The sequence below is a fragment of the Spermophilus citellus genome (assembly GCF_964194105.1).
Source record: "Spermophilus citellus genome assembly, chromosome: 6".
In the NCBI taxonomy this organism is placed as follows: domain Eukaryota; kingdom Metazoa; phylum Chordata; class Mammalia; order Rodentia; family Sciuridae; genus Spermophilus; species Spermophilus citellus.
This window is the reverse complement of record NC_138187.1, coordinates 74572662-74593273: the sequence shown is the minus strand read 5'-3', so window position 1 is coordinate 74593273 and position 20612 is coordinate 74572662. Positions and strand designations below refer to the sequence as shown.

General features: G+C 39.8%; 1 protein-coding gene across 1 annotated transcript in view; it reads left to right on the top strand.

Moving 5' to 3' along the window:
• Positions 1-396: 396 nt before the first annotated feature.
• ST8SIA6 (ST8 alpha-N-acetyl-neuraminide alpha-2,8-sialyltransferase 6) overlaps positions 397-20612 on the top strand; it is a gene marked incomplete at both ends in the record, with an annotated part of 129088 nt that continues 108872 nt past the window's right edge. The window contains 2 exons of the mRNA XM_081298190.1: positions 397-524; positions 1027-1125. Of these exons, the coding sequence (XP_081154316.1) occupies positions 397-524; positions 1027-1125 (227 nt within the window). The remainder of the gene's footprint in view (positions 525-1026; positions 1126-20612) is intronic.

Genomic DNA, 20612 nt, shown 5'->3' with positions numbered 1-20612 from the left:
GGCGCCCCAACCTTCAGGTGACCCCGCGCGGTGGCGGCAGAGGCAGCGGCGGCTGCAGCGACCAGAGCCCGCAGCAGCTAGGAGCGCCTCCGGGAGGACAGGCGGCGAGCTCGGTGAATCGTCATCTGCCAGCGGAGCGCCGAGCTTCGGCGGGCCGTGGCTGGGTGAGAGAAGAAAGAGCCAGGACACAGCTTCTTTTCTCTCCCCGCCAAGACTGTGCAGGCTGGGCTCAGGGCGCCCAGAGTGTGCGGGCCCTCGCTGCGCGCTGCTGTCGCCCCTCGCCGCCGCCTTTGAACACTGGGGGTGTGCGTGGCTACGGCCGTGGTGGCGGCGGCGGCGGCAGCGGCGGGAGTAGCGAGTCGGGGCCGCCCCGGCTACGCTTCGCCCGGGCATCGGCGGCGGCGGCGGCGCCCATGGCTCAGGGTACGGCCAGGGTGCGCGCTGCTCTCCCTGCTCTCCAGCCTGCTACTACTGCTGCTGCTGCGCCTGCTCTGGTGCCCCACCGACGCGCCTGCCCGCTCCAGGTAATCCCGGGCCCCCGCAGATCGACCTGCGGGTCCCGCGCATCCTTGCCGTGCGCCCCGCCGTGCGCCTCGGCAGCTCTGGGCGCAGATCGGCTTGCCTTCGGCGCACAGACTTTTGGTAGCTAGGGGAACAAGCCGAGGGGTAGCAGCTGCCTGAGGAAGGGGTGGGGCATGGGGGTGACTCTTGGATCGGTGGGCATCGCCATGGATGGTGAGGGACCTGTCAGGGTGGTGGGGGCTCCAGTGTGCGTCGCTGTGGGTGAGAGAGCTGCGGAGCAGGACCTGCCGTCGGGTTCCCTACCAGCCTCCCGGGGCTCTCCATGCTGGTCTTTGCTATCCTTTCCTACCCTTCTTAAGGCATTTCCAACTGTGCTTGGGGAACTGTCCCCGGAGCCGGGGTGCGCAAAGATGCCATGGCTAGGCTTGGAGCGCAACGCACAACCTGCCAGCCAACAGCTCCCCGCGAGGTGTAACAACTTATTTTTTTCCCTTGGTGGTGCAGGCTCTTGGTGGATGAAAGCGAGGAGGATCCCCAGGGCACTTCCCCAGCGCTGAGAATACTCAGGAGCCCCGCGCCCCCGGTACCTCGCACCACGAACAGGTACAACAGGTACGCCCGCGGCGCGGAGGGACTGGCGGGAGGACTCCTGGGCCGGACCAACTAGTTGAGCTGTCAGCTTGGGATGACAGGATTGAGTGTGTGTGTGTGTGTGTGTGTGTGTGTGTGTGTGTGTGTGTGTGTATTACTCTGAGAAACTCTTGATGCTCACTTAACCTTTGAAAGTCTGCCCCTCTATGTGAGTGTTGAGTGGTGTTTGGAAACCCCCTCCCCCTAGAGAAGTCGCTTCTCCTTTTTGAGGGATTAGTTTTTTTTTCCTTCTATGGTTTAAAGTGTATCATTATTAAGATTCAGGTTTGGAGGATTTGAATTCTTGGGTGTGCTGTAAACGTTTTTCTCTTTGGTGAATGAAGACTTAATTTTTTCCCTTTATCATTCATATGAATATTTAAACACAGACAATAATGATTTGGGTTTTCTATTTTTTTTTCTGATCATAAAACTAATACAACTCAGGAAATACAACAGGAAAAATATATAAAAGAAAATAATTCACTAAGTCCCAGCACCCAGAGACTGTATTCATATTGTTCTATTTTCTTCTAGTGGTCTTTGCCATATATACATATTTTTAAAATACAGTTTAGATTGTATTTTGTACTTTGTGTTCCATCTTTCTCCCTAAACATTGTAGACCTTTGTACATTTTATTAATTTTGTCCTAAAACATTGCTTTTGATTATTGTATAACCCATTATATGAATAGTCCCTAATTTATTTAACTGTCTTCATTTTTAGACATTAAGGTTGTTTCCTGGGTGGTTTTTTTTTTTTTTTTTGGTGTGTGGGGGGCTGCTTTCAAAATTCTATTAAATCCATCCTTGTTTGTATATCTTTATCTTTGTTTCAAATTAATTCCCCAGAATGAACTGATAGAAGTTGGATTATTAAGTCAAAGAGTATGTGCATTTAAGGTTCTAAATCACATTTCCAATTGCTTACTAGAAGGATCAAATCCATTTATGCTTTCACTAACAGAATGTACTGCTTTGTTCCTCAGCATTGCTATTATTATTATTGCAATCTTTTACTGTCTCACTTCTTCATATCTCTTGTGAATCCTTTTCCCTCTATTTATCTTCCTGTATTTCTTGGCTCTTGGATCACCTTAATCTTCTGATTGCATGACTGGAGGTTCCCTCCTTTGTGGCTCTGGCTTGGCACTATGAAAGTCCAGAAGTACCTGGAAGAGACTCCAGAGTGAGGAACAGCACTGCCAGACTCAGTCCCCTGTTGAATGTCATATTATACTAGAGGCATTAACAAATTCTGAATTAACAAAAGCTTGTGAGAAAAATATTGGCCTATAGTTTTATTTTATTCAGTTTTGTGTGCGCAGATGGGTAGCTTTCTCAATGAACTGGGGGCATTTCATTTTCTTCCAAGTCTTTTGACTATTATACATCCTGAGGTTTCTGCTTTGGGAAAGTTTGAAAGCATGTACTCATTAAATGATCTGATCCCAGGTCAGCGAGTGTGTGTGTGTGTGTATGTGTGTGTGTGTGTGTGTGTGTGTGTGTGTATGGTAATTTTTGATGAATTTTACAGTTTATTTTGGCACACTTCTTTTCCATTTGGCATACTTCTTGAACTAATATAGGTAATTAATTCATATTTTTTTGAGTGTGGTTAAATTTTTCATTTATACCATAGTGCTGTGTTAGTGGAAATCTTTTGCCCTTTGATCTGCTTTATATCTCCTTTATCACTTTTAATTTTGATTACTTATGAATCAGGGGAACAAACTTTAGATCACCATACTACTTGGTTGTATAGAGAAATTGCAATTTCTTATTCTGTAGCTGGTCTGATCTTCCTCATTAATGATACCAATAAGAGGAGCCCCAAATGAATGAACTCTTCTTATGGGCCAGACACTTATCTATACCCTTTATTAACTCTTTTAATCCTTAGAAATAGTAAGAAAAACCTGTATCATTTTATAGGCGAGGAAACTGAAACACTGAGAAATTAAGTAAATTACCCTAAGTTATAGATTTCCAAACTGTGCTACTAGGAATCAAATCCATGGACCCGGAATCCCACACCTAATCTCTCTGCAGTGCAGCATTTTATTGGTGCAGGGCCAGTTGGTGTACGTACGTATCCTTAAAACTCTTTCTGGTAATATTTACTCTGTTAACAAATTATTCATATCTCAGATTGCTCCCAATATATCCTTTCACTTAAAAATGACATCTAGGTGGGTGTGGTGGCACTCACCCATAATCTCAGTGACTCAGGAAGCCGAGGCAAGAGGATCCAAAATTTTAGGACAGCTTCAGCAATTTAGCGAGTTCCTGTCTCTGAATGAAAAATAAAAAGGACTGGGGATGGAGCTCAGTGGTAGAGCCTATGGTTCAAGATCATGGTACACTTTAACTCCTCTGGTCTCCAGAGTGATGTTAACATCTTTTCTATTTGGTAGACAGGCCCCCTTTCAATAGCCAGGTATGAGATCTTGCTGCTTGGAGTTCATTCTTTTTTGGTCAGGCATTACACCTGTTAGTACTTCCTAGTTATCTGAGTGCCCACTGATGCTATAAGGAATCTGGTGAAGGGTTTCTTTGGATCCTTTTCTAGATTGTCACTTTTTGACTTTTGCTACAATACTCTCTCTCAGCTCTAGCTAGCTAGTTCCACAGTCTCTTAGCCTTTTAGGGGAACCATCTAACCTAACCATTGTTGGTTCAGGAAACTTAATATCAGGGCCTCTCTCCCTTGTGATCCACCAAGATGGGACCCCACTCAAAGTTGATTTCAAAGTAAGGGACTGCTCAAGAGGTGATCTGTTTCTAGAATCTTAATAGGAGGATGCAAAAACCTCCTTTCCCTCTGTTATTGTCCTTAATGTTATCGTGTTATGGCCCCCACCTGTTTCACTCCAAACCCAAACTCTCTTCTACCTTTTTGTCTCTTCCTCTCACCTGTACTTCATGATAGGAATGTGCCGATTCCCCTCTGCTTCATATTTTGTCATGACTCAAATACAAGCTTTAATGGCAAATTGTGGGGGACAGGGGAAAGGAACTGGGAAAACTCAGGGAACGATGTCTTCTTCTAGGTCATGTGGTTAGTGTGTTAAAGGAGGGGAATAAGAGAAATCTCTTGGAGCTGAAGCAAATTCTATTTTGCCTAGAGTAGAATATTACCTTATACTTTCTCTTTGCATTCTTTCTGTATAAAAAAGTCTTATTTTTCTCCACCAACCCCCAAAGATGTTTCTAAATGCTTCTAGAAGACTCATGTATTAAGAAAGACAGAAGAGCCCAGCAGCTTCAGAGGCTGAGCCAGGAGGATTGTGAGTTCAAAGCCAGCCTTAGCAAAAGCCCGGTACTAAGCACCTCAGTGAGAGCCTGTCTCTAAATAAAATACAAAACAGGCCTGGGGACATGGCTAAGTGGTCGAGCGCCCCTGAGTTCAGTCTCTGTACCCCTTCTCCCCTCAAAAAAAAATGACAAAAGAGAAAATATATTAATGATTTAAAAAATATTATCTCATTACAGTGGATTTTTTCTCTTCCAGATAAATTGCCAAAAATCTGTCATTGTCAAACAAGGAGCTTTTGGATTTAGATCTTAACTCTTGCATCTCCATATTTCCTTTATGTTACTTTTTTATTTTAAAATATCATTTTTCCCCAGTGTAATGTCTTGTAGAGCCTGTTTGACTTATTTATGTAATTTCCTCCTTTTTGTAAAAGGATATTTACAAAATCCTTTTACAAAAGGATTTGTAAAAGGATATTTAATACTATGAATTTTCCTTTGAATAAAGCTTTGGATATTTATTTATTTTTAGGTACTAGGGACTGAACCCAGTGGTGCTTTACACTGAGCTCCGTTTCTATCCCTTTTTACTTTTTATTTTGATACGGGGTCTCACTAACTTGCTTAGGATCCCGCTAAATTGCTGAGGCTGGCCTTGAACTTTTAATCCTCTTACCTCATCCTCTCAAGCTGCTGGGATTATAGGCATGTGCCACCATGCCCAGTTCCATTTATTCATTCATTTATTTATTTGTACTAGGAGTTGAACTCGGGGTCTCCTGCATTCTAGGCAAGCAGCCCTAGACTAATTTCTTAAGTTTGAATACATGGTTTCCATATTTTTTTTTAAATATATATATTCCATGTTATTTGATTACATTTAAATTTTTTATTTTATCTCCATTATTATTTTGAGGATGATTTAAAAATTTCTTTATAGTGGATTTTTTCTTAAGAATTAATCGAATAGTTTTTTAAAATAATATTAGTTTGATTTTTTATTATGAAAGAAATCCAATAAAATGCTGCTATGATATTATAAGTGAGTTCCCAAATATCCAATTATTAGAAATGAGGAGCTGAATTATTGTGAGACTAATGAAATGGTTAGCACAAGCCTGTGTAACTAGCTAACCTGGAGTTGAAGGGTCTCACTGTGGGATCTATCCAGGTCCTGGCCATGGTTCCGTACCTTTTCATGGCAGTTGTTCATTCTGACTTAAACATCACGGATGAGGATTTAAGATCCTGTAGCTGGCTAGAACTTTCTGGACAGCAATAGCTATTCCTTGAAGTGTTGGTTAGTTGATGCCTGTTTTGACTTATCTGGGATGTTTGGACAATTACCCCCACTCCCCAATACCACATATGTTTTCCCAAAGAGGTTTGCCTGCTGTTTCCCTTAGTAACCCTGCCCTCCCTGCCAGTAATCCTTCTTTCCTGAAGAGACACTTGGACTTGTCCCTGTTTGAGAACTGGGGCGAGGCAGAGAGCAGACAGCAACTGTGTTATGTTCCAAGTCCCATTATTGTAAGGTGTGTCATTGTAGAGATTTCATTGTAAGTTTTTAGATGAACACAGAGAAAAGTAAGATTGCCTGTCATTTCAATATCTTAAAAAATGGCATTTTACATTTTGTTATATTTTATAAGCATTAATCTAATAATTGTGCTATGAATATTTTTTTTTTGTCTTCATACATGTACTTTGAAGAATAATGCCCATCACATTGCTATGGATATTTTGATACAGGTTAGGAACTTCTTTAAAAACAACATCTGAACTTTTTCCCACGTCATTAGTATTCTTCTTCAACATAAATTAAAGCATGGTTATAGAATGTATAGATGTATCTTAATTAATGTATTCTTTCCTTTTGTACACTTGGGTTATTTGTTATCTTCTATTTTGATTTATATTCTAATATGAATGACTTCAGCTCATGCACACACTTTAGTTGTTTGGACAAGTTCTTCTTAAAAATGAAGGGGCTGCATCATAGAATATATGAAATTTTCAAATGTTGCCATGATTTTTCCAATAATTTTCACAAATGGTTGTTGGTTGTTCCAAATTATCCCACTTTCAGAAGTATGTGAGTGAGAGTGACTGTTGACCCTAACTCTTTTCAATACTGTGTATTGAACTTTTTTTCCATTTTTTCTAACTATTTTCAAGATGAAAATTTATGTCTTAAATTTTTGTTTACCATTTTTTTTCTTTTTCTTTTTTGGTGTTACTAGGACTTGGCATATGCTGGGTAAGCTGTAACACTGAACTATAACCAAGACCTTTTTATATTTCATTTTGAGACAAGGTCTCTACAAGTTTCCCAGGCTGGTCATGAACTTGTTATCCTCCTGCCTCAGCCTCCCAAATAGTCAGAATTACAGGTTTGTACCTGTGGCTCATGGTGCTTAATTTTCAAGATATTTGCTGGCCATTCATATTTTTTACCCTAAATTGATTTTTTCATATCCTTGCATATCTTTCCACTAAGATACTCTATTTTCTTATTGATTTTCAAGATATATATAAATTTCAAGCTATATATAGATATTTCATGTATAGACTAAAAGTATAACAGTTGACTTTTATTTACCACGTGCTTAAATTATCTTACAGTTTAGTTAACATTTAATTGTGATTATTTATTCTGAAGTTTTCAATCTTCCTGTTGTCATATCCCTGATATTTACTTTTATCAATTCAACTTTTAAATGTATACATTTGTGTGTGTGTGTGTGTGTGTGTGTGTGTGTGTGTGGTGTTGTAAATTAAACCCAGGGCCTTGCATATGCTAGGCAAGTGCTCTGTCATTGTTAAAACACAACCCAACCCTCATTTTATTTATTTATTTTTGAAGTTTTTATTTGTTCTAATTAGTTATACATGACAGAGGAACACATTTTGATATATCATACATAAATGGAGTATAACTTCTCATTCATCTGGTTGTACATGATATAGAATTACACCAGTTTCAAAATCATATATGCACATAGGGTAATAATGTCCAATTCATTCTACTTTCATTCCTACCCCCATCCCCCTCCCCTCCCTTCATTCCCCTCTGTCTAGTTCAAAATACCTCTTTTATCCCCCTCCCCTTATTATGAATTAGCATCCACATATCAGAGAAAACATTTGGCCTTTGGTTCTTTGGGATTGGCTTATTTCACTTAGCATGATATTCTCCAGTTCCATCTATTTACCAGCAAATGGCATAATTTCATTCTTATTTAAGGCTGAGTAATATTCCATTGTGTATATATACCATAGTTTCTTTATCCATTCATCTGTTGAAGGGCACCTAGGCTGGTTTCATAGTTTAGCTATTGTGAATTGAGCTGCTATAAACATTGATGTGGCTGCATCACTATAGTATACTGATTTTAAGTCCTTTGCCCACCCTCATTTAAAAATATTTATTCTGAGTATTTAAATCAATTTATTTTCTATTGAGAATTTATTTTGGCATGTAGAAAAAAGGATTTTTTTGGGGGGTGAGGGGGTTTACCAGGGATTGACCCCACAGTGATTTTATCACTGAGCTATATCCCCAGCCCTTTTAATTTTTGTTTTGAGGCAGAATCTTCCTAAGTTGCTTAGAGCCTTGCTGTATTGCTGAGGTTAGCCTCAAATTTGTGATCCTCTTGTCTCAAGCCTCGTGAGTTGCTAGGATTACAGAAATGGGCCATCACACCTGGCATGGGGTGGACTTTTTACTATTTTATTAAATAAAATAATATTTTATTTTAAATAAAATTATCAATAAATTATTACTTGAGAATTATTTTTAAATTTAAGTCAAGTTATTGCTTAAAAATCTAGAAGTACTATTTAGATTCTCTTTTCAGTGCTTGAAATTTGCCATTTTAATGATCTTCTTCCCATTTCCTCTTCTTTTTTTTTTTTAATCTTATTCCTTTATTGGTCAGTTGGCATAAATTTTCCAAAATTTTTAGCATTAAAATGTGGATGATAGTCTTTCTGAAACTTCAGATTTTAAAAAAAATTTTAAGTTGTAGATGGACATAATACCTTTATTTTATTTATTTATTTTTATGTGGTGCTGAGGATTGAACCCAGGGCCTCATACATTCGAGGCAAGTGATCTGCCCTGAAGCCACAATCCCAGCCCAAACTTCAGATATTTTTCATACCTGAATACTGAGTTAGTACTGAGTAATGAAACAACTTCATTGTTTTTTTTTTCTCCTTAAAACGTTTGTGGACAGTGTCCCCTAATTTCTGGTATTTAAGGGTTCTGAAAGAGAAATAGGGACAATCTAATTTTTATTTCTTGTAAAGTAATTGTTTTTTTTTTTTACTGGATTTAATGTAAAAGTCACATGAATATGTCCACACAGGGGTCTCTTCTGACTAATTTTGTCTGTCTTTTTAATCACCTGACTCAGTGAGTTTTAAATTCAGGAAGGAAAAAAAAAAAAAAGCTTGTCCTATGTTGGGTGACTTGAGTGTTCCGCATGTTTGGGCAATACTCTGTGAAGCAGATCTTCATCTTCTATCTCTGATCTCTTTAACTCTCCCTCTTCCTCCTTCTCCATGTCAACAACTCTATTTCACCTTCATATTTCTGTTTTCTTTGTCCTTTACCCCTGTCCCCTGGGATGGCTTCTCAAATGTGTCCTTTCTGTTACTGTAGTTTATTGTTTCCATAGTATCCATTCTTGGTTTTGCCCTATGATAGTACATTGATTTTTATTTTTATTCTCTAAGAATTTTTTCTTTCAGGCTGTACCATATCCTATCAGTTTACATCTCAGAAAGTACCTGAGTAACTTTTTAAGTCTCACTTTTTTCCCTCCCTTATTTTATGTTTTCTTGTATTTCCTGGGAATATTCCTTGTAAAGGTTTCTTTTGTTTCTTGTAATAAATATTTTTCCAACACACTTTTCTGTGCATTTGAAAGGTTCTATCCTCCTCCTATAGGACAGCATCTTTTCATAAGTTTTACAGATTTTTGTTTGTTTAATTTAGGTGACCCCCAAGGAGGAGGCTTCTTTCTGGCAGTGTTTGTCAAATTGGAGCCCTTGGGATTCCTTGCTGGCCACTCCAGAGCCTGGAAGAATCTCTTTCTCTGAGCATATGTCAAAGGAAAGGCTGAGTCACAGAGCCCTTAAGTTTTGAGTTTGTTTTTAATTGTGATAAAATACGCATAACATAAACTTTATACCAATTTGAGTTTCTAGGTACCAGACCCAAAAGCTGTCTGTTGCTCTTACATCTTGAACTCATGCCTGTCAGAAACTTCAAGTATACCTGGGTGATCTTCACCACCCTGGACTTCTGCTGCTGCCCAGTACCATGAATGACAAATGTCACTCAAAACCCCTGAGGCTCCCTGGGTATCTGCCAGCTACTTCATGTCCTAGAGTGTGATGACTAATTGGTTCCCTTTCTCATTTCCTTCTATTCCTTTAGTGTTGCTATGTAATGTAATGCAATATAATAATCTAATATAATACAATATTATATAACATAGGCACAATCTCAAGAGGAAGTAGAAAGAGCAATAGAAAAGAGCTCAGCAACACCCAAACGGCCCTTCCTGCCACGGGAAGCAGATCTCTCCTGTGTGGAAGAAGCCATCTAATTTTTTTTTGGTCTAGGCAAACTCTTTTCCTCAGGTAAAGAGAGGCAGACAGACAGTGGGAGAAGAATCACAACCTTTCTCATTTTTCCTCCTTGGACCTGCTTTGTTTCTGAGGTGAAAATTTGCATCTGCCCCTGGTAATTCCAAACACTGTGCTTATTACACCTCTGTTCTTGTGCATATCTCTTTCCTGAACTAGTCAAATTTCAGAAGCAGCTGATCTGTTGCCATCCAAATATATGCTTGTCATTTTGTGTAGACTTGTGTACATTGATAAGAATGTAAATAGTCTGGGAGAGGGAAGATCGGGCCCTATCTACTCACCACTGTCATACCCTGCAAGTTGTAATAATGTTTTATTTGACATTTTTCTGTTGTATATGTTCACACTGGGATCATAACTGCAGGCTTCAGAAAATTCAAGATGAGCATGAACTAGAACTTGAAAAAAAAAAAAAGGACCATATAACTAAACATCACTCCAAAGCAGCTCACTTTTACCCTCTTCCCCTTTCCTCTCTACCCCACCTCACACATATATGAAGGTTATTGGATTTTACTTCTGAGAGCAGTAAAAGCTTTTTCACTCGCACATTTTTTCTTTTTTGCTTTTAGAAGTAACGATATTAGTGCGTCCTGATTTTTAAAATTCAGAATGCTTTAGGGTTGCCTTGAGTCTGGTTCCTGAAACACTTTGAAATGAGGCTTGGAATCTTGCATTCTTTTTCTACTTCCTAATTCTCCGTTTTAGTTGCAACCCTTCCCTTTTAAGGAGTAGAGGGGATTCTCCTCCATTCTCTCCTGACAGCACATTTTTGCTTTTCTCCTTGCTTTCTCTGTGGTTTGGATGTGGGTTCACTGTGGTCTCCCTGATTGGCATTTTTCAGTGTCTCCTGTTTGGCTACCCAGCTACGGAAAAACTGTAGGATGCATGGGTTTAGGGCAGTGTATGCAGAGAGAGAGAGACGGCTTCAAAAGCATGAGCTACAGTCACTGCTGGGGCTTCTACAAAAATCATTGGCATGTGGGTAGAAGAGTCAGGAGAGCTTGAAGGACATGGAGAAATGTCCTCCTATTCCCTTTACTTTGTGGATGGATGAGTAGGATAGGAGTTTATAAGAAATGGGCTCTGAATGACTCACCTGTTACTTCAGAGGTTGTTGGAGGTGGAATTTCATTTTCCACCAGACTCATGGAACACAGTCTGTGTAATGTCCCTTGGAATCCATGGGGTATGTGTTCTCAGAACCCCGTGAATACCATATGCACCGATGCTCAAGTCCCTTATGTAAAAAGGTGTAATATTAATCAGGAAATTCATATGGAATAATAAAAGACCCAGAATAGCAAAAACAATGCTAAGCAGGAAGTGTGAATCAGGCGGTATAGCGATACCAGACTTCAAACTATACTACAGAGCAATAGTAACAAAAACAGCATGGTACTGGTACCAAAACAGGCGAGTGGACCAATGGTACAGAATAGAAGACACAGTAACCAATCCACAAAACTACAACTATCTTATATTTGATAAAGGGGCTAAAAGCATGCAATGGAGGAAGGATAGCATCTTCAACAAATGGTGCTGGGAAAACTGGAAATCCATTTGCATCAAAATGAAACTGAATCCCTTTCTCTCGCCATGCACAAAAGTTAACTCAAAATGGATCAAGGAGCTTGATATTAAATCAGAGACACGGCGTCTGATAGAAGAAAAAGTTGGCTATGATCTACATACTGTGGGGTCGGGCTCCAAATTCCTCAATAGGACACCCATAGCGCAAGAGTTAACAACTAGAATCAACAAATGGGACTTACTCAAACTAAAAAGTTTTCTCTCAACAAAAGAAACAATAAGAGAGATAAACAGGGAGCCTACATCCTGGGAACAAATCTTTACTCCACACACTTCAGATAGAGCCCTAATATCCAGAGTATACAAAGAACTCAAAAAATTAGATAATAAGATAACAAATAACCCAATCAACAAATGGGCCAAGGACCTGAACAGACACTTCTCAGAGGAGGACATACAATCAATTAACAAGTACATGAAAAAATGCTCAACATCGCTAGCAGTCAGAGAAATGCAAATCAAAACCACCCTAAGATACCATCTCACTCCAGTAAGATTGGCAGCCATTATGAAGTCAAACAACAACAAGTGCTGGCGAGGATGCGGGGAAATGGGTACACTTGTTCATTGTTGGTGGGACTGCAAATTGGTGCAGCCAATTTGGAAAGCAGTATGGAGATTTCTTGGAAAGCTGGGAATGGAACCACCATTTGACCCAGCTATTCCCCTTCTCGGTCTATTCCCTAAAGACCTAATAAGAGCATGCTACAGGGACACTGCTACATCGATGTTCATAGCAGCACAATTCACGATAGCAAGATTGTGGAACCAACCTAGAAGCCCTTCAATAGATGAATGGATTAAAAAATGTGGCATTTATACACAATGGAGTATTACTCTGCAATAAGAAATGACAAAATCATAGAATTTGGAGGGAAATGGATGGCATTAGAGCAGATTATGCTAAGCGAAGCTAGCCAATCCTTAAAAAACAAATGCCAAATGTCTTCTTTGATATAAGGGGAGTAACCAAGGACAGGGTAGAGACGAAGAGCTTGAGAAGAAGATTAACATTAAACAGGGATGATAGGCGGGAGGGAAAGGGAGAGAGAAGGGAAATTGCATGGAATTGGAAGGTGAGCCTCAGGGTTATACACAATTACATATAAGAGGAAAGGAGGGGTAGGAGAAAAAATATATAAGTGGAAGAAACGATTTATAGTAGAGGGGGTGGAGAGAGAGAAGGGGAGGGGAGGGGAGGGGAGGGGAGGGGAGGGGGGATAGTGGAGAATGGGATAGACAGCAGAATACATCAGTCACTAGAAAGGCAATTTGTAAATCAATGGAAATGTAACTGATGTGACACAGCAATCTGTATACGGGGTAAAAAGGGGAGTTCATAACCCACTTGAATCAATCTGTGAAATATGGTATATTAAGAACTATGTAATGTTTTGAACAACCAACAATAAAATAAAAAAAAGGTGTAATATTCCCAAATAATGTGCACATAGCCTCCCTTTTCTTTGTCATCTACCCATTACTTGCAATACATAATATAAAGTAAATGCTATGTATGTAGTGGTTAGACGATATTGCATCAGGAATAATGACAAGGAAAAAAAATATGGTGTTCAGCACAGACACAGTTTTTCCACCCCCCACAGTTAGATGTATCTGCAGATACGGGACCAGCCCAAGGGTGAGGGCCATATCCTGACTTGAATGCATGTCTCTGGGCAGAGAGTCCAAGATGCCTCTTTACACAACTGAGGGGTAACATCTTAGTAAACAGTACTGTTCCAAGCATATGTCAGAGCAAAGGTGGTTTTATTTCAATATCAATTCAGGTGGTCTTCATGTGGTGTGGCTGTGTGTGAGTTCACTGTTCCCTGGATAGATATTTTCTTGAGCCATCAGGCATTCAGATGAATTTGAAAGAAGAAAAAACCCTGGCTGTCTCTGGGAGGGGCGGTAGAGATCTGATAAGGCAGGAGTGGAGAAAAGCACACAGGGACTGGGAAATTGTTATTTTGCAGTGATTATAAAATAATTTCCATTATCTAGTTAGTTATTGTTGTTATTGTCGAGTACATTGAAATTCTTTAACATGTAATTTTTAAACAGTTGCATCCAAACATTCTAACAGCAGAAATGATGAGACAGAGGTTTGAGTAGAGAAGAAAGAATACGAGGGGAAGAGGAAGTGAATGTGTGTCCTCCTCTGCCAGCTACAGTATTTCTAGTCACTGGTCCTCAGCTGCATGTGGTTTAAGGGTGCAAGGATTCTATAAGCTCTTGTTTGGGGGCAGAGAGAGAAGGCTCCTAAAGAGCCATTGAGGCTTTAGGGAAAAACTTGAAAAAAGTGCTTTTATTTCTAGATGCCTTATTTTGGGGATGCTTTTGTCATTAAGATGATTATTAAATATAGTTATCTGTACATACTTGGGATGTTAACTTGTCCAGAGTGGTTAAGTTCATCTTTTTTATACTTTTAGATTACAAAAAAAAAAAAAAAATTGTTTCACCCAGTACTGAGAAGGATTGTACCTGCTGTAGATAGTAATTCTTGGGAACATTTATATCCATGACTATAATTATTTCTAAAGATAATTTCATAAGGCACAACCTGTTATTTTGCAGTGATTATAAAATAATTTCCATTATCTAGTTAGTTATTGTTGTTATTGTCGAGTACATTGAAATTCTTTAACATGTAATTTTTAAACAGTTGCATCCAAAGAAATTGAGGTTGTAAAGGGATCATTAACTTTGCAAATGATAAATATCTCCCATGGTTGCTGGAACCTTAGTTGGAAATCAAGTGGTCCCTGCTATGCTGTCTTCAAAGGACACATCCATATTCCAGATATTCTCTTTTGAGAGTCCATTCCATTATTTCCTTACTTGATATTTGAAATGTATTTTTTAATGCTGCAGTAGGCATTTTTAATATCCCTGATACTTCATAACTTTAGAAGGAGTCCTATATTCTAAATGTTTATATTTGTCAACATAACATTATTACTTGCATGTTCAGTTTATGGACATATATATATATTTTTTGTACTTTGGATTGAACTTGGTGCTTAACCACCAAGCCACACACATTCTCAGCCCTTTTTGTACTTTTATTTTGAGACAGGGTCTTGCTAAGTTGCTTCGGACCTCATCAAGTTGCTGAGGCTAGCTTTGAACTTGCAGTTCTCCTGCCTCAGCTTCCCCGAGCCCCTGGGACTATAGGCATGCACCACCACACTTGGAATATTTTTGTGATTTAAACTTGAGAATTCATTCAACACTTCTGTTCTGTTTGTGGACACCAAGTACTTGTGCTGTTTCTGTCTGAGGGATATTAGGCAAAGGGCTGTAGTACTGAAGGCCCTTGTCTATCTCTTTCATCACTCTGCCCCTACTATATATTCCATAACTCCATCCAGCATGTGGACATTTGCATCCTGTTGCCTTGTCTTTATAATGGTTCTAGGTTATTGAAGTACACTTTATCATTTTTCAATGTACGATAGACAGTAAGATTTGCAGGATAAAATACTAGTGATAACAAAACCAGAGTTTATAGCTGTGTGCTGGGGTATGAGTATATGAAATAAAAAGTTCCAGTGGGAAGAGAATGAATTCAGCCTGGAAGGTTGAAAACTCTTATCTACAATGGTTTCTTAAAGGCAGAACAAATGTAGATTAACAAAGAATTTGAATAAATAGATGTGAAGTGTTGTGAAATTCCTACCAAGGGGAATTATTCTTTAGATCAACGGTTCAGAGATGAGTGATGGTATATGTGTTCAGTCAATGTTAACATTCCTGTTTCTGTGAGGTTTTGGGACACTCTTTGAAAAGCCTCAGATTTGTTGGTTGGAAATTGTTTTGTTTTGTTTTGGGTGCCCGGGATTGAACCCAGGGGGCACTTAATCACTGAGCCCACATCTCCAGTGTTTTTTATTTTTAAAAATTTTGAGACAGATCTCACTAAGTTGCTTAGAGCTTTGTTAAGTTGCTGAGGCTGGTTTTGAACTTGTGATCCTCCTGCTTCAGCCTCCCAAGCCGCTGAGATTACAGACTGTGTGCCACTGGCCTAATAAGCTTTTAATAAAAATGTAACTTTTGATAAACAATGATTAAAAATGCATTTTCAAAGCAGAAAAAAATTAGTGTTAGATTTCTGCTGGGCTGCTGCAAGAAGATTCTTGTAACCAAAAATGACATGTTCTAAGCTAGCAATTCTCTACATATTTTTATTTTATTTTATAATATATTACTACTCATGCATGAGAGCCTTAGGCTGGTATCTTAAAAAAAGCTATGACAACCTGAAAAATCTTGCTATTTTACAAAATTTTAAACATTGTATGAGGTTTTCCCCATTTCTTCGTGTGTTTTTTGAAGAGACTATAACATGTATCACATTTAAGAGATTGTTTTATGTTATCTTTTTTCTGAAAACAATAAAAGTTAGAACAGAGCTGCTGTTTGGACATAATTTCAAATGTTTTTTTCTTATATATAATCATGATTTTATTGAGTGTGACAGAGTCTTTCAAATGAAATTAATTAAATTCATTAACACCTTTAGAGGTGAGATTTCCAGATGGTGGAGTGAAGATAGCCTTTTCAGTAAAAGATGTTGGCACAGTTGGATCTCTATATGCAAAAAGTGTCTTAACCTGTTTTCTGCTGCTGTGTTAGAACACCATATACTTGGGCATTGACAAAGAACAGGGGTATAATTTGGCTCAGGACTCTGGAGGTAGAGAAGTCTAAGGGCATGGTGGCAGCATGTGGTGGGAGCTTCTTGCTATTTTATATGAAGGTTGGAAACAGGAGAGGAGAAGCTTGTATATGTAAAAGAAAAAGCATGAGGAACAGACTTGTTTTATAACAATTTGTTTTTATGATAACTGGCCCAATCCCTGATAACAGCAGTAATCCATTCATGGGTACTCTGACCTCATGATCCAATCATCTATTAGGACTCACTTCCCAATATTCTTGTGTTGAGGATTGTGTTCCCAACATACAAATTTGGGGGAACATATGCAAACCATAATAATGAGTGTAAACCCTTACCTCACACCATATACCTAAATAAATAAATAAATAAACAAACAAACAAATAAATAAATAAATCTCAGTGTTAAAACCATAAAACTTCTAAAAAAGAAAGCAGGAGAAAATTATTATAACTGTGGATCAACTAGAGTTCTTAGATTAACACCAAAAGCATAAATGATACAAGAAAAAAAATGGATACATTTATTTTAATTAAATATTTCTTTGCCTCTACATACACCAACAAGAATATAAAAAGTCATCATAGGCTGGGAGGAAAATATTTGTAAACTGTATATCTGATAAAAGACTTGTATCTGGAATATATGAAGAAATCTTTCAAGTCCATAATAGGAAAACCAACAACCCAGTTGAAAAATGGGCAGAAGATTTGAAGAGACATTTCACCATAGAAGTTGTGTGCATGTGAACATATATAACTGACCTATGGAAATAGGACTATGTGACTGGGATATGAAGAGCATTTAAGTATTTTTTAAGAGCTCCAAATTTTGAAGATGTTTCTTTGGGGTAATCTTCAATGAGCTCCAAAGGTAAGACACAGAATGTGCAGAGTTCTCTCTTTAAATTCAGATTTCTTAACATTTCACCCTGGTTTTCTAGGCAGTTTGCGTCAGGTTTGACTTGCTGTTTAAGGTAGAGACAAGTCACCCAGATGTGAATACATTGGATGGCACAGAGGGAATTGTATCGCATCTACAGCTTCAAGGAGGTTTAGTAATTATTGAGTGTTACTATGTGCCGGGTTATAGTAGCTTTATGTATATGACTTCATTTAATTCTTGCAACAATGTTATTATGTAGGATTATGTATATTACCTTTTGTTAAAGAAACTAAGACACAGGCTACAGTTAGGCCACATAGCTGAATGGGGTTCTGACTTTGGAATCTGTGCTCCTTATGTTCTTAGAGACTGCGGGTAGATGAACAGGGTTCAGTTGGGGTGTGTCCCATGGAAAATGTCGGGTGATTTTTCCAGACATTCAGGGGGTCTTGGGAGAGGAAGATGGTAAGTGATCATTAATGACTTAGCCTTGCAGACACAGAGGGCCTCCGCGAGATGCAGGGATGACAGCACTCATGCTGGCACAGTGGACCAACCAGAGATCTCTGGTTTCCTTCAGTCTGTGAAGTCAGGCTTACTGAAGCAGATGTGCAGGAATGACAAGGACTGCAGAATAAGCTGCATGGACAGGGGCATGCCAGCAGGCTATCCATATCCTCCTGGGTGTAATCCAGGTCATTCTTTAAAAGAGCCCCCAGAGAACTGATCTCAGCATGGGAGTCCTTGATGAATCTGGAAGATTAGAGACACCCTAACCTGCATGGTATGTGTGTGTATGTGTGTGTGTGTGTGTGTGTGTGTGTGTGTGTGTTGGGGGGGTGGGGGGATGGTTCAGAGAGCTTGCACTAAGCTTTAAAGGCCAAAGTTGTGTCTTTTGGTGTCTACCTGCAGAAAGTGGCCTTCTCATGTTAAAAGTGAAATCTTAACTGTGTCAGCTTTAACTGAGACCCTATTTTTTGTTCACCCAATCTGAAGTCAACCAACTCAGGCAGCTTCTCTCTTCCCAGCTTTATCTAATCTCTCTCTCTCTCTCTCTCTCTCTCTCTCTCTCTCTCTCTCTCTCTCTCTGTGTGTGTGTGTGTGTGTGTGTGTGTGTGTGTGTGTTTCCTCCATGTAGACACAGGCTCACTCTTTATTCCTATCAAGTATAGGCTTTGTTAGTAGGATCGTACTGTTCTTTCGGAAAGGTCCAAGGAGCAAACACATCCGCCCCATTCACTGTGACTTTCATTAAGAGCAAGTTCCCTAAGAAAAGAATGATTTGTAACCAAGCAATTCTATCCTTAGTCAAAAAGGTGATTTTTTTTTCTTTTGAAAATATCCTTCCCAGCACTGCACTGACTCCAGCACACAGTCAAAGGTTATTAATGACTTCATTCATCCGTTCAGTGGATCTTTATGCTGCAGGAGACCCGTGCTCTTATCTCAGAGCCTGGGCGCCAGGAAGGTGGATATGCAGGTGGGACCTAATTTGATTTGGGGAAAAACATCCTTCTTTCCTTAGGGAGGCAGTCACCAAGTTCAGCTCAGCAGCATTTGTGGCAAACCACATCAATCATCTAACCTCCAGAGATTTTCTGTGCTTCCAACTTGGTCAGCCAGAGGAGCAGATATGTGGACGTAATCCTGAAGAAGCATTCCCTCCCTGGTTTTGAGGAGTCCCTCATCCAGAGAGCAAGAGGCAGCATATGTAATGACTACCCAGTGCAAGCTCTGTCCTGGAAATGTGCCCAGACATAGAGAAGGGGAGGCCTGGAGGAGGGAAGCTAGACAAGTAAGGGTGCCTGTGTGGAGTCTCAAATTTTTAAGAAGTAGTTCAGACAAGGGTGGGGCCCAGACATTCTCAGGATGTGAAAAGTCTTGAGGATATAAGGACAAAGATGGTTTATGAAGTTGAAAAATCTTTCAGGATGGCTGCACCCCAGGATGTCAGTTGTGGGGTGATGAGCCTGAGACTGAAAAGCAGATGGGTTAGAAAACAAAGGAAAACCCCTTACTAAATAGTTCAGAAACTACCTTGTGGGTTGTGGATACCCAGGGAAGGATTTCCAGAAAGAGAGAAGTGAGAGAATCTGTAATGTAGAGAGATGATTTGGGCTAGTGAGTTGGGATGGCTGTGCCAGTTCCTAAAGGCTGGGAGAAGTGCAGGTCTGAGTCCTAGGTACTCTACCCCACCCGCTGCCCTGCTTCCAAAGGCATCAGAGGTGGGTGCCTGGCTGAGCAGGTGACTGCACTATGGCCTAACACCTTGGCCCTGCATCTGTTTAGAATCAGTTGTGGTCTCCTTTGAACATCTTTCACTCTGCAGTTGTTGGGCAAAAAGGAGAAGGAACTGAAGGCAGAGAAACCAATAATTAGGATTATCATAGCCAAAAATTAGGATGAGTCTGAGTTTACACCCATATGTGGGGATTTGAAAGACATATATGAGAGGTCTGAATCCTCAAGTTTTGGTGACTGAATGGAATTGGGGTGTCAAAAGGCACCTGAGCAAGGTCAATGGCACATGCAGTTACAGATGGCATTAGTTTGTTCAGGCAAAATGCTTCAGGTTGCATAGCTTAAACAACAGAAACTGAGTCACAGTCTGGAGATTGAAAATCTAAGGACTTGGTTCCTTCTGAGGGCTGTGTTGGAAGGATATTTTCTAGGCCTCTCTCCTTGGCTGGTAGATGGCCATCTTTCCCCTTGTCTTCTTATCATCTTTCCTCTGTGTCTGGGTCCAGATTTTCCTCTTCTTCTGAGAATACCAGTCATGTGACCTGTGATCTCATTTTACCTTAATGACCTTTTTAAAGGCACAGCCTCCAAATGCAGTCATATTCTGAAGTAGTAGGGGTTAGGATATTGACAAATAAATCTTGGCCAGGGGTGGGGCATGATTTAGACCATAACATGGAGATGTAAGACGGTATCAATGAGCTCCGTTAAATCATTCATCCTGAGGAATCATAATAGGCTTGCCTGTACTTCCAGTGACCAGAGTTGATGTGCTATTTGTGCAGTGGAAGGGAAACTTACATACAAAGACTTTCATGGAAGGACCTAAATTGAGGCAGCATACCATAACCTGGTTTGGGAAATTCAGATTTTTCTCAAGGTGAGTGCTGCTCCTTTGTTTTCCATGACTGTGTTTAGCAGAGATGACCTGCGTGTCTGTGGGGGTAAGTATATTTCAGGAGTATACACAGTCCAGTAGCCTAGAACTGAGTGGTGTGTGTGTGTGTGTGCCCCTTTGCATGTGAGAGTATGCAGTCACATGTGCATGCATGTGACGGATAGAGTCAGATGGGCCTAGATTATCATCTTTGCTTATCCTCTCAGTCTTAATCTGGTCAGGCTATCATAA